Source organism: Cervus canadensis, chromosome 11, assembly GCF_019320065.1.
Source record: "Cervus canadensis isolate Bull #8, Minnesota chromosome 11, ASM1932006v1, whole genome shotgun sequence".
Lineage (NCBI taxonomy): Eukaryota > Metazoa > Chordata > Mammalia > Artiodactyla > Cervidae > Cervus > Cervus canadensis.
The window spans coordinates 47,596,476-47,610,375 of record NC_057396.1 but is presented as its reverse complement, the minus strand read 5'-3'; the positions used below and the strand labels follow the sequence as shown (position 1 = coordinate 47,610,375).

General features: G+C 37.3%; 1 protein-coding gene across 3 annotated transcripts in view; it reads left to right on the top strand.

The window, feature by feature from the left end:
• Positions 1–13,900, top strand: part of FCHSD2 (FCH and double SH3 domains 2) — a 268,065-nt gene that overhangs the window by 229,336 nt on the left and 24,829 nt on the right. For all 3 annotated transcript variants that reach the window (XM_043482268.1, XM_043482267.1, XM_043482269.1), the window contains exon 13: positions 10,703–10,864. In XM_043482268.1, coding sequence (XP_043338203.1) covers positions 10,703–10,864 — 162 coding nt within the window. The remainder of the gene's footprint in view (positions 1–10,702; positions 10,865–13,900) is intronic.

Below are 13,900 nucleotides of genomic sequence, written 5' to 3'. Positions count from 1 at the left end.
TCCACAGGGTTGCAGAGAGTCGGACACGACTGACATGACTGAGCACCAGCATGTCAGATCAAGAAACGTGTATGTGTACGACGAAAGACGTTTCAAAAAATTCAAATGCCTAAATACCAGATAATCTGGACACGACTGACATGACTGTCAGTCGTGTCCGACTCTCTGCAACCCTGTAGACCATAGCCCACCAGGCTCCTCTCTCCTTGGGATTTTTCTGGCAAGAATACTGGAGTGGGTTGCCACGCCCTCCTCCAAGGGATCTTCCTGACCCAGGAATCAAATCTGTGTCTCCTGTGTGTTCTGCATTGTAGGCAAATTCTTTACTGCTGAGCCACCCATATCATACCCATTTTTAAGATAGCTTTTCAAGAAACCAGGAGTTTTAAATGCCCTTTCTGGAAGCTGTACATGACTTGTGTTTCAGGACACAATTCTCTTGTACTTGAGTAATTCAAAATTACCTTGTCACTTTTGTACTCAAAGACTGCAAAATGGTAAGACCTTTGCCATAATGCTGTAAGAGAAGTAAAAAAACTTCAGTTGCATAAAATGTGAGGCCTTATTGTTGTTTAGTCACTAAGTCGTGTCTCTTTTGTAACCCCGTGGGCTGTAGCCTACCAGGCTCCTCTGTCCATGGGATTTCCCAGGCAAGAATATTGGGATGGATTGCTGTTTCCTTCTCCCAGGGATCTTCCTGACCCAGGGATCAAACCTGTGTCTCCTGCATTGCAGGCAGATTCTTTACCATTGAGCCACTTGGGAAGCCCCTGAGTACTCATTGCTACAAGGTTAATGAAATGCTAAGGATGACCCTGCTATAAAAACAAAATTTCCAATCATATATATCCAAATTTATATTACCTTCAGACTAGTTTATTGTGAGGTGACACTGTACTCTTATAATGTAGTATGTTGGTAGACGTCTTAAGTAATCACTGTTTTCAGTTTTTAATGGGAAAATTTTCAAATTTACAAAAAAGATGAGTATTTCTTTCTCAACATGCTAAATCAACTGTTAATATTTTACAGTATAAAATTTATGAGTGTATTTCTGTGCTATAAATTGGAAGTTTAAAGGCCTGATCATAGTCTTATTTTAGGCAAGAATACTTTATAGATGATACTGTTTTTCATCATAGTATGTTTTTATCAAGTTTTCTCACAATTGATGCTAAGAATAGTCACTTTCAATTTAGGTGGTACTACCAAATCTTTCCATTGTTAAAGTTCTTTTTTCTTTTTCCGTTGCAATTACCAAGTATCCAGTGGCAGCAAGTGAGTTTTTTTCTCCCTTTCTTAAGTATCATTACAATATCATGGAATTTTAAAAATCAATTTTATTAAGGTATAATATACATAAAATGTAACCATTTCAAGTAAACATTCTGATGTGCTTTGACAAATGCATACCCCTATATATCCACCTCCACAACCAAGACAGAAAGTATTTCTATCATCCCCAAAAGTTCTTTTGTGACCAGGCAACAAATGATCTGCTGTCAAATAGGTTAGTTCAATTCCAACAACATGAATAATACATCACTTGATATTGTCCTACACATCACTTATAAAGATCACCTCACACACTTTTACCAGCCTTATTTTTTATCATAATCTCAGTTTGATGAGTATTCAAATTCATGAATCTTTTCTTCTCTAGTTATAACCTGCTATTAGGACTATCCTGTGAATTTTTATTTCAGATATTACATTTTTAGGTCTATAAGTTCGGTTTGGTTCCTTATATCTGCCAGTTCACTATTGTTTATTTTCATGATGTCCTTTTAGTCCTTAAGTATATTTATAAAAGTGACTTTAAAGTTCTCTTCTACTCATTCTGATTTCTGACTCTCTTTCTACTGACTGATTTTTGCCTTTGGTTGTGGCTTGTATTTTTCTCTTATTCAAATACTTAGTACTGTTTTTTTGTTTGTTTGTTTTACTGAATACGAGAAATAGTGACTGGTTATTGAGTGTCTGGATTCTCTTTTCCTCTGTTAAAGCCTGTTGAGTTTTGTTTGGGCAGCCAGCTCAGTTTGATCTGCAGATAAGTTAGATCTGTTCAAGACTTATTTCTAAGCTCTGTTTAGATTGGTTTAGAGTAGCCTTTCCAATAGGGCTAGTTTAGCCTTATTACTAATGGATCTCCTTTCTGCCATTTCTTCTTATGCCTTGAGAATCCAACAAGGTCTCTGGTCTCTCAGCTCTGGCTAGATAGAACTGCAATATCTTTCAGCCCTATACAATCTCTGAGAGTTTTTCAGTTCACAGTTTCATGGTAGACATTCTTTCCATAGTACTTATTCTTTGTGTCTCCTCATGGAGTCCTACTTTATGTACTTTCAATTTATTATGGATTTTTATTCATTTAATGTATTTTTAATATTATAGTTGTCCTACTTTAAGCCCCATATTGTCTAAATTTGGCCAGTGAGAGTCCATTTAAGCTGACTTCTGTGTCCTTCTCATATTACTTTTGTTAGTCTTTTAACATTAATTTGCTTTCTAGCACAGCAAGCTATCTTACTGCTGTTCAGTCGCTCAACCATGTCCAACTCATTGCGACCCCATGGACTGCAGCATGCCAGGCTTCCTTGTCCTTCACCATCTTCCAGAACTTTCTCAAACTTAATGTCCATTGAGTCGGTGATACCATCCAACCATCTCACCCTCTGTCATCCCCTTCTCCTGCCTTCAGTCTTTCCCAGCATCAGGGTCTTTTCTAATGAGTCAGCTCTTTGTGTCAGGTGGCCAAAGTATTGGAACTTCAGCTTTACCATCAGTCCTTCCAATAAATATTCAGGATTGATTTCCTTTAGAATTGACTGCTTTGATCTCCTTGCAGTCCTATAGACTCCTATAGAGTCTTCTCCAACACCACAGTTCAAAAACATCAATTCTTTGGCACTCAGCTTTCTTTATGGTCCAACTCTCACATCCATACATGACTACTGGAAAAACTGTAGCTTTACTAGACGGACCTTTGTCGGCAAAGTAATATCTCTGCTTTTTAATATGCTGTCTAGGTTGGTCATAGCTTTTCTTCCAAGGAGCAAGCATCTTTTAATTTCATGGATGCAGTCACCATCTGCAGTGATTTTGGAGCCCGAGAAAATAAAGTCTGTTACTGTTTCCATTGTTTCCCCATCTATTTGCCATGAAGTGATAGGACCGGATGCCATGATCATTTCTTGAATGTTGAGTTTTAAGCCAACTTTTTCACTCTCCTCTTTCACTTTCATCAACAGACTCTTTAGTTCCTTTTCACTTTCTTCTATAAGGGTGGTGTCATCTGCATATCTGAGGTTATTGATATTTATCCCGACAATTTTGATTCCAGCTTGTGCTTTATCCAGCCTGGCATTTCGCATAATGTTAGACAACAACTCTGCATAGAAGTTAAATAAACAGGGTGACAATATTCAGCCTTGATGTACTCCTTTCCCAATTTGGAACCAGTCTGTCGTTCCTTCTCTGGTTCTAACTGTTGCATCTTGACCTGCATACAGGTTTCTCAAGAGGCAGGTAAGATGGTCTGGTATTCCCATCTCTTGAAGAATTTTCCAGTTTGTTGTGATCCATATAGTCAAAGGCTTTAGTGTGGTCAGTGAAGCAGAGGTAGATGTTTTTCTGGAATTCTCTTGCTTTTTCTCTGATTTAACGGATGTTGGCAATTGATCTCTGGTTCCTCTGTCTTTTCTAATTTCAGCTTGAACATCTGGAAGTTCTTGGTTCAGGTACTGTTGAAGCATAGCTTGGAGAATTTTGAGCATTAATTACTTTGCTAGCATATGAAATGAGTGAAAGCTATCTTAGGCTCGCTTTGTGTTTTCTCTGCCCATGTTTAGAATTTACCTTTTCTCCAAGAAGCCCAGATTTCTTTTAGTATATAGAATAGTATTTAGATACCAAAGTCTAGGCTATGAAGGTGCTTATTGCACCTGGTTTGTGGTATAGAAATAAATGGGAGTCATTTATTTCTTGGCCCTTTCTTTGTGGTTTAGAGCTAGGAATTTTTTTAGAATCATGAGTTCATACTGATATTTTCAGTTAAAATTTAAAATTGGAAAGATTTTATTAAACTTCTTTGGTTTTATATTTATATCTTTTATTTTATATTGAGATTTTTAGTTCCTATAATATTATCATGATATTTTATTTGCTTTATTCTACATATGTATTAAATAGTTTCAAAATTAAAATGCAAATATTATTAATAATACTACAGAGTGACATTTAAGATTTCTTGGAATATTTCTAGGATATATCTCTTCAAGGGTTTCTGCTTCTGATAATAAGGGACTAGCTTATATCCTCTTTTAGATAACAATTACTAATCTAATCTAGGGTAAAAATATTTAAAATACCTATTTGATAGAACTGGAAAATGCCCCAAAGCATATAAGAACTAGAGAGGAATAGACTCTTCAAAGAATGGGACTAGAGTTAGTGACATTTACATTTTACACCTCTTCCTAAAGGGCTGTACAACTAAGATTCAAGCAGAGAGCCTCAGCCTCACTGGCTTGAGCTGGGATGTCAGGGAGTTCTCAAATTTGCATATAAATAGCCATCCAAATCCTTGGCCAAACCTAAATAGACAAGTGGAACAGAAACTCCAAGGAACTTGGCAAGAAACAACAGCTAGAAGGCCAAAAAAAAAAAAAAAAATTCAGCTGTTGTTCATCACAGGGAAGCAATGCTAATTGTTAGAAAATAGAAGTGATTATATTAATATCAGACAAAATAGATGGCATAAGAAATGTTAAGAGAGATGATTCATAATGATTAAAAAGAAGTACAGTTCATCAAAACAATCCTAGATATGTTTGTAACTAATATTAGAGTTACAGAATAGTTCATGTAAAACTGACAACCAACTGAAGAAATAAACAAATCTACAATCGTAGTTCGAGATTTCAGCCTTCCCTTCTGTAGTTGATGAAACAACGAGCTAGAAAATTAGTAAATATATAGAAGACTTGAATAATACTGTTAGCCAACTTTACCTAATAGACATTTATAGAACACTCCACTCCACAGGAGTAGAATATACTGTTATGTTCTTTTAAAGTAGACAAGGAGAAATTCCCCGGTAGTCTAGGGGTTAAGAATTTGTGCTTTCATTGCTGAGGGCCTGGGTTCAGTCCCTGGTCAGGGAACTCAGCTCCCACAACCCATGAGGCCTAGCCAAAAAAAAATAATATAAATAAATAAAGTAGATAGAGAATATTTAGCAAGACCATAGACTATACCACAAACCCATGTCACTGAATTTGAAAGGACGTCATGCAGAGTATGTTCTGTTACCCATCAGAATAAAATTAGAAAGCAGTAACAGAAAGATATCCCAGATATTTGGGGATTAAATTATTTAAGTACAGTAATTTGTTGCTGCCTTTAGAAAAAAAAAAAATCCAGCTTAATGGCAAAAACAACAATGATTTATTATCGTTCATCATCTGGGTGTTGTCTGTGTAGTTCTTCTGCAGGTTTTGCCCATGATTACTCAAAGAGCTGCACACAGCTAGAGGACTAGATCTTTTTTTCCATATGGCCCTCCATCCTCAAATAGGCTAAACCGGTCTTCCTCACATAGTGGAGGCATATACCAAGAAATCAAGTCCTAGTAACACTCTTATCAAGCTGCTGCTTTTATCAGATTTGTATATGTTCCATTGGCCAAAAAAATAATCATATGGACAAGGACAGAATCAATGTGGGAGAGGATGCCTGGAGACTTCCGTGTTTCATTGGGCATAACCTTTTACCACAATTGATATGACCTTGGTTAAATCATTTTTTTCGCACCTATTCAGTAGAGTTTATGATATCCATTCTCAGGCTTGTTGTATAAATTAAATGAAATAGTATAATCATATAGTACCTAGTATATATGATAAAAGTTGTTTGGGGGTGTAGGGAGGTTTAAGATACCAAAAGTAATTGAGTGGCAAAAGGTATTATCTACCATTATTCATTTCCTACTGTATGCACTGACCTAAATAGTAGGGTTACAAATAGGCACAGTTCTTATCTTAGAGAAATGATATTTTGAATATGTTTAATTAAGCCCAGATTAGGTTTACAGATTTTGTAACTGTTGAAAAATTTCATAAACTCAACCATGGTATGACATTTGGATACACATATGTTCAGTTTTACATTAAAGTTGGTTAATTGACTGTTAATATACCAAAATTATATATTTTAAAAGATCTGACTTTTTAAACATCATTTTAAAAAGCTCTATCTTTTTACAAGTTTTAAAAATGATTTGGTCAAGCAGTATCTGGAATGCCATCAAGTTTCAGAGAGCTATGCTCTGCAGAATTTTAATCAATTGGCAGATCATCAAAATATACTTGAAAACACTGGAAAGTTCTGCTTTTAGATAGTTGTTAAAATATAAACAGTTGGAACTCTGAAGGAAGGCTAGCATAGTTTATTCTGGAACTGCGATCTAAGTTTGCAAATACCATGTTCTTTAATTGTTTGGCAAAGTACTGACAAAAATAAATCTTATGAAAACTAGATTACTAAGATTTGAGAAAATAGAATATGCTAATCTCTCTCACTCGTGTGTGTGTGTGTGTGTACATGTGTCTTTTTCTCCCTCTCTTTCTTTGTATTTTCTTTGCTTCTCCGCTTTAGCAGTTAAATGACCTACATTTATAATTTCCAAAAAGAGGTTTGTTAGTTTACTCATTTTTAAAAAACATTTCATTGCCTGTATTAGTTTAAAATACATACTAGAATGATGCTGAGACTACTGAATATCCACATGCAAAAGAATGAAGCTCGACCGTGACCTTACACCGTATACAAAAATAAACTCAACTCAGAATGATCAAATACCCAAATGAAACAGTTAAAGCTATAAAACCGTTATAAGAAACATGGGAATTAATCTTTGTGACCATGGATTAATTAATTAATTAATATGACACCAAAAACCCAAGCTACAAAAGAAAACAAATAAATAAATTGGACTAATCAAAATTTTAACTTTCATGCTTCACTGTTAAGTAAAAGACAACCCACAGAATGGGGGAAAATATTTACAAATCATTGCAGATGGTGACTGCAGCCATGAAATTTAAAGATGCTTGCTTCTTAGAAGAAAAATTATGACACACCTAGACAGCATATTAAAAAGCAGGGGGAAAAAAAGCAGAGAGACATTACTTGGCCAACAAAGTTCCATCTAGTCAAAGCTATGGTTTTTCCAGTAGTCATGTATGGACATGAGAGCTGGACCATAGAGAAAGCTGAGCGCCAAAGAGTTAAGGCTTTTGAACTGTGGTGTTGGAGAAGACTCTGGAGTGTCCCTTGGACTGCAAGGAGATCAAACCAGTCCATCCTAAAGGAAATCAGTCCTGAGTATTCATCGGAAGGACTGATGTTGAAGCTGAAGCTCCAGTACTTTGGTCACTTGATGTGAGGAATTGACTCATTGGAAAAGACCCTGATGCTGGGAAAGATTGAAGGCAGGAGAAGGGGATGACAGAGGATGAGATGGTTGGATGGCATCACCGACTCAATGGACATGAGTTTGAGCAAACTCCAGGAGTTAGTGATGGACAGGGAGGCCTGGTGTGCTGCAGTCCGTGGGGTCGCAGAGAGCTGGACACGCTGACCGATTGAACTGACCTGATTAGATATCAGATATCTAATAAGGGACTCTTTATCTAAAATACATCAAAAGGCTTACAATAAAAAGACAAAGGAGGCTTACAATAAAAAGACAAAGGAAAAAAAAAAAAAGACAAAGGCACAATAAAAACTGTAGAAAGACAACCCAGTTTAAAATGGACAAAAGTTCTGAATAGACATTTCTCCAAAGAAGATATACAGATGATTAACAAGCACATGAAAAGATGCTTGACATCGTTAATCATCAGGGAACAAATCAAAACCAGAGTGAAATGCCACTTCACACCCACTAGGACGGCTAGAATCAAAGCTGGCAAACATTAGCAAGTGTTGCCAGGATGTGAAGAAATGGTAACCGTCGCACCCTGCTGGTGTGATTGTTAAATGAGGTAGCGGCTTTGAAAAACAATTTCCCCAAATGGTCAAACATACCGTTTCTGTATGACTAAGTCCAGTCCTAGGTATAGATCCGCAAGAAATGAAAAAATATGTCTAAAGGAAAACTTGTACACTGATGTATAAGTTGTATACACATGTTTATAGCAACATTTTCATATTAGCTGAAAAGTTGAAACAACCCATCAACTGACAAATGGATAAACAAAACGTGTTATATCCATGCACTCTCCATGAAAGGGCATGAAATACTAATACATGTTAGAACATAGATGGACTTTAGAAACATTATGCGAAGTAAGAGAAGCCAGACAGAAAATATTCTATGGTTCTATTTATATTAAATGTTCAGAACAGGCAAATCTAAAACCTAGGTTGGGAAGATCCCGTGAAGATGGGAAAGGCAACCCACTCCAGTATTCTGGCCTGGAGAACTCCGTGAACTGTGCAATCTATGGGGTCACAAAGAGTCAGACACAACTAAATAACTTTCACTTTCTTTCATAGAGAAAGACAGTAGATTAGTGTTTCCAGAAGCTACAGAGAATAAGGGATACGGGAGCAATAGCTAAAGGACATGGCAGGGGTCGGGGGAGGTTTGAAGGTGATTAAAGTGTTCTAAAATTGTGTTGACAGTGCTATATTTAAAATGGATAACCAACAAGGGTCTACTGTATAGCACTAGCACAGGGAACTCTGCTCAATATTATGTAACAACCTAAATGGGATAGCAATTTGAAAAATAATAGATACATGTATATGTATAGCTGAATCACTTTGCTATATACCTGAAGCTGTCACATTGTTAAATAACTATACTCCAATTTAAAATAAAAAGTTAAAAAATAAGTAAAAGTTGTGATAATTGCATGTATCTGTGAATATGCTGTAAGTCAAGTGTATTATGTAATTTAAATGAGTAAATTATATGTGCACGTTATCTCAATAAAGTTGTTACCAAGAAAAAAATTATTAGAAGAAACAGATTTTTGCAAGTCTATTTACCAAGTAGTGTGCCACAAGCCATAATCTTTAATTACTTTATATTAAGGTCTATGTGATATCTAAAACCACTGAATTGTGTGCTTTAAAGTGACTAATGTGGTTAATCTTATGTAATATGAATTTTTATTTATTTATTTATTTTTTTGGCAACTCCATGTGGCATATAGAATCTTAGTTTCCCAACCAGGGATCAAACTTGTGCCCCCTGCAGTGGAAGGGGGGAATCTTAACTGCTGGAGTGCCAGGGAAGTCCCTTTATCTCACTGTGCAAATCTTAGGAATACAAAATAAATTTAGCAATGAGAGCTCAGTGAAAGAAGTCAGAGTTCAGATCCTTTTTGATACCAACTCCCTCAGCAGAGAGTCCAGAGAGTGATCAAAATTGTATACTAGAAGGGCTCAGTGAGCACACTTGTTTGTCCAAGAGTCCCACAGAAGGCCGTCAAGTGAAGGTCCTCAAAATTATCTCAATGGAGCCTTCAGATGTTGAGGAAGACAACACCACTCTTAATACGAAGAACAGTGAGGCTGAGTTTACTACTTGCTAAAGCAAAAAAGAATGATATTTACAAAATATAATCTCTCTGACAAAGTAGAACTGATGCAAAGGGTTTTGAGAAGTGAGGGTTTCAGGGACTGGCAGATTTTCAAAACTAGGAATGTACTACAGACTTGCTCACTTAACTGGTGTGTAGAGATAGGACTTCCCTAGAAATCAGTAGGGAAGGAGGTCTGTTCTTCCCTAGATGGTAAAGAATTCGCCTGCAATGCAGAAGACCTGGGTTTGGTCCCTGGTTTGGGAAGATCCCCTGGAGGAGGGCATGGCAGCCCACTCCAGTATTCTTGCCTGGAAAATCCCCATAAACAGAGGAGCCTGGTGGACTACAGTCCATGGGGTCTCAGAGTCGGGCACAACTGAGTGACTAAGCCCTAGCACAGAGAGTGGTGCACTGTGGGAAGCAGGAGTGGAAGCTTGAGTGCTGATGCTTACTGGAGTGGGGCTGTGGTTGCCTGGCCGCCTTGCAGAAGCAAGGGGCTGTCATTGATTGACTGACTTAGAGGCATGGCTATTGGGCAGAGCGGTTACTGTTTGATTGGGACAGGTTTGAACTAATTCTATGATTACTTGCTTATGGCTTGGAACAAGAGCCAAAGAACGGGCAGTGTTTCCTCTTCTTGAATTTGGAGCATAGAAACTTCTTTTATTCTCAACATCTCCTGCTTCTGATAGCTGCATTAGAATCTAATTTAGCAGTCAGGAATCATGGGTATTTTTAAGCAGAGAAGTGACTGATGAGATCATTCATAGTCTTGTAAAAGGTGGATTATAGAGGAGAAGAGAAAGTCCAGGAAATGGGTTAGGAGGCTGTTGAAAATGCTAAACTTTAGAATGTTCTGAGGCGTAGCCTTACTAACAGGAGAGGAAAGCAGACTTTATGTTGCATTAACATCTTCCTTTTCCTTCCCTCTTACCTCTCTCTCTCCCTCTCTCTCTCATCAAGTGAAAAATTAACATCTATGCCAAGGAAGAATTGCTAGTGAATATCAAGATTGTCCTAATTACTCAATCAGGAATAACTTAAAAGCAATTAATTTGACGAAAGAATGCTTTGCTTTCTGACCATTTTCTTGGTTTTCTTAGATAATTAAGTTGAAAGCAGAAGCCCGACTGGACCTACTAAAGCAGATTGGTGTTTCTGTCGACACATGGCTAAAGAGTGCAATGAACCAAGTGATGGAAGAACTGGAAAATGAACGATGGGCCCGCCTTCCTGCAGTGACTAATAATGGAGCCTTACACTCGGTACAGTTTCTCTTGAATATGATGGGCTAACTTCACTAAAGGATGCTCTTCTATGACTGTGTAACCAAACTTGATAATAGCCAAAATTTCAAAGAAAAAGTAATGGATTTTCTAATGGTTTGGGGTTTTTTCCTTTAGTCTATCACTAATTGAGTTAAACTTAGTGCAGGAAAGAAAGAGAGAAGAAAAAAAATAGTACTTTTTAAAAATGTGCGTTATATAGTGATAAAATATTATCACTAGTAGGTTTATCATTATCCCATTCATAAAAGTAGGTATATTTCTTATTCAGAGGTAGCAGGATAAAAATTTTAGTCTAATCTTTCCAAAGTTTTCAGAGGTCTTCTTCAGTGTAAATGAAAATAAACATCCGGAGCGTTGTAAACAGTGTTGAAGAAGGGAAAGGAACACAGTCTGTGACTTAGTCTGTTCAGTTCACAGGGACTGTCACACTCTGCTCACAGTTTCTTTCTTTCATCAGGGAGACAGTGCTACAGGTATAGGTTTATGAATAAGGCCAGAACTCACGCTTAAGTTTTCTTACTTCAGATTCAGAGTGTTCGCCACTCTGATGTCATCCAGTTCAACCGTGGTTTTTCATCCTGGAAATCTGAGTATCAGAAAAGTTCACTGATTTGCCTGATAATACATAGGTGGATATATAATGCCTTGCTGGTCAAACTATTTTTTGTTGCTATCCCCCTACCCATTATTCTCTCTCATCCAGTTTATTTCCATATGGCATTTATTACAATCTGTATTTGTCTTCTTGTTTTATTTTACTTATCATCTGTCTTCTTCCCTGAAATGTAATTTCCATGCCTACCTGGTTCACTGTTCTGCACAGCAAAGTGTCTGGCACATATCAGTACTCAGTAAATGTCTGTTGAGGGACAAAGTGAATGAATCAACAGATAAATGGAATAGTGTGTTTCTCATTCAGACTCTTTGCAACCCCCTAGACTGTAGCCTGCCAGGTTTCTCTGTCTATGGAACTTTGCAAGCAACAACATTGGAGTGGGTTGCCATTTCTTACTCCAGGGCATCTTCCCAACTCAGGCATCAAACCTATGTCTCTTGTGTCTCGTGCATTGGCAGGTGGATTCCTTACCTCCGCACCACCTGGGAAGCCCAGATGGCATAGTAGCAAACTAATTCTCTAATCTCCTGACTTTTCACCATATCCATAGTGCCTCTTCAATATTTGTGCCCTTCAGATAAAAGGAATCGAGCTAGAGAAAGTGGCCATAGTTCAAGAACATTCTTGGAAGTTCTGTCAGTTTTTTCACATGGCATTCTGACTTTCTAATGAGAATAGACTTGTGCATTTAAAAAAGATTGTGAGTGCATGTGCATTCTAAGGAAAAGCAATCTACTGAAGGTTTATTTTTATTTCACTATTAATGGTAATCCAGCTGGGGAAAATAAGTACATATCACCTATTTGACTTTGGGGTTAGAAGAACTACCCTGTTTCCAATACAACAAATTTGCTCTATTGCATGGAATGTCTCTTTCCATTGCATCTTTTAAAAGCCACAACTTCCATCTAATTCACGTTATTCTGTTTAACAAAATTCTTACGATGATAGCAAATTCCAGATACATTCTTGCTTTTGGCTTCTTCAACAGTACTTACTATTGGCAACCTATCAACCCCATGATTTTCCTCAGACTAGCATCTTTTCTAACTCTATCAACTGGTCAGGCACTTTTCCCTCTGTGCCCACTTCCTGGGCAAATTGGAGATGAACAGGACTTGGTGTTTTTCCTCAAAAAGCTTACAAACTGGTAGAGCAAGCAGACATCTATGAATCCTAATGCTACATGGAAGTGTATGACTGAATTATTGTATAGCAAACTTGAAATTGATTAACTCCTAACTCCTCAGCACATACTGGAAAAAGTCTCTGGATTTCAGAAATTCTAAGATACCCTCCAGCTCCAAAATCTCATGGTTTTGTAAAATTGTATCAGAAAAACTTAACATACTTCATTTTATTGCATTTCACTTTATTGCACTCACGAACAGTTGCATTGTTTAATGAATTAAAGGTTTCCTTTTTCATTTTACATTTGTTATGGTGATCTGTGATCAGCGATCTGTGATGTTACCACTGTAACATTCTGGAGCACCACAAATCCCACCTGTTAATTGATAAATGCTTGTGTGTTCTGACTGCTTCCTTGACTAGCCATTCCTCTGTCTCTCTTCATCTCTTCTGGCCTCCCTATTCCCAGAGATGCAACCGTATTGAAATTAGGCTGATTAACAATCTATAGAGTGGTCAGGTGAAAGGGAGAGTTGCACATCTCTCAGTCTGAATCAAAAGCTGGAAATGATTAAGCTTAATGAGAAAGGCCCATCGAAAGCCAACATAGGCCAAAAGCTAGACCTCTTGAGCTAAACGTTTGGCCGTCTCATGGATACAAATGAAAAGTTCTTAAGGGAAATGAAAAGTACTGCTCCAGTAAATATGTGAATGATAAGAAAGAAAAAAAGCTTTATTGCTGGTTGCAAGGAGGTTTTAGTGGTCTGGATAGATGATCAAACCAGCCACAACATTCCATTAAGCCAAAGCTTAATCCAAAGCAAGGCCCTAACTGTTTTCATTTCTGTGAAAGCTGAAAGAAGTAATGAAGCTGCAAAAGAAAAGTTGGAAGCTAGCAGAGGTTGGTTCATGAAGTTTAAGGAAAGAAACTGTCTTTGTAACATTATAGTGCAAGGTGAAGCAACAGTGCCGATTTGGAAGCTACAGCAGGTTATCCAAAAGATCTAGCTCAGATCACTAATGAAGGTAGTCACACTGAAAAATAGATTTTCAATGTAGACAAAATAGCTTTGCCATGGGAAAAGATGTCATCTAGGACTTAGAAAGAGAGAAGGCAATGCCTGGCTTCAGAGCACAGGCTGACTGTTTTGTTAGGGGCTAAGGAAGCTGGTGACTTTAAGTTGAAGCCAGTGCTTATTTACCGTTCTGAAAATTCTAGGGACTTTAAGAATTATGCTAAATCTACTTTGCTATGCTCTGTAAAT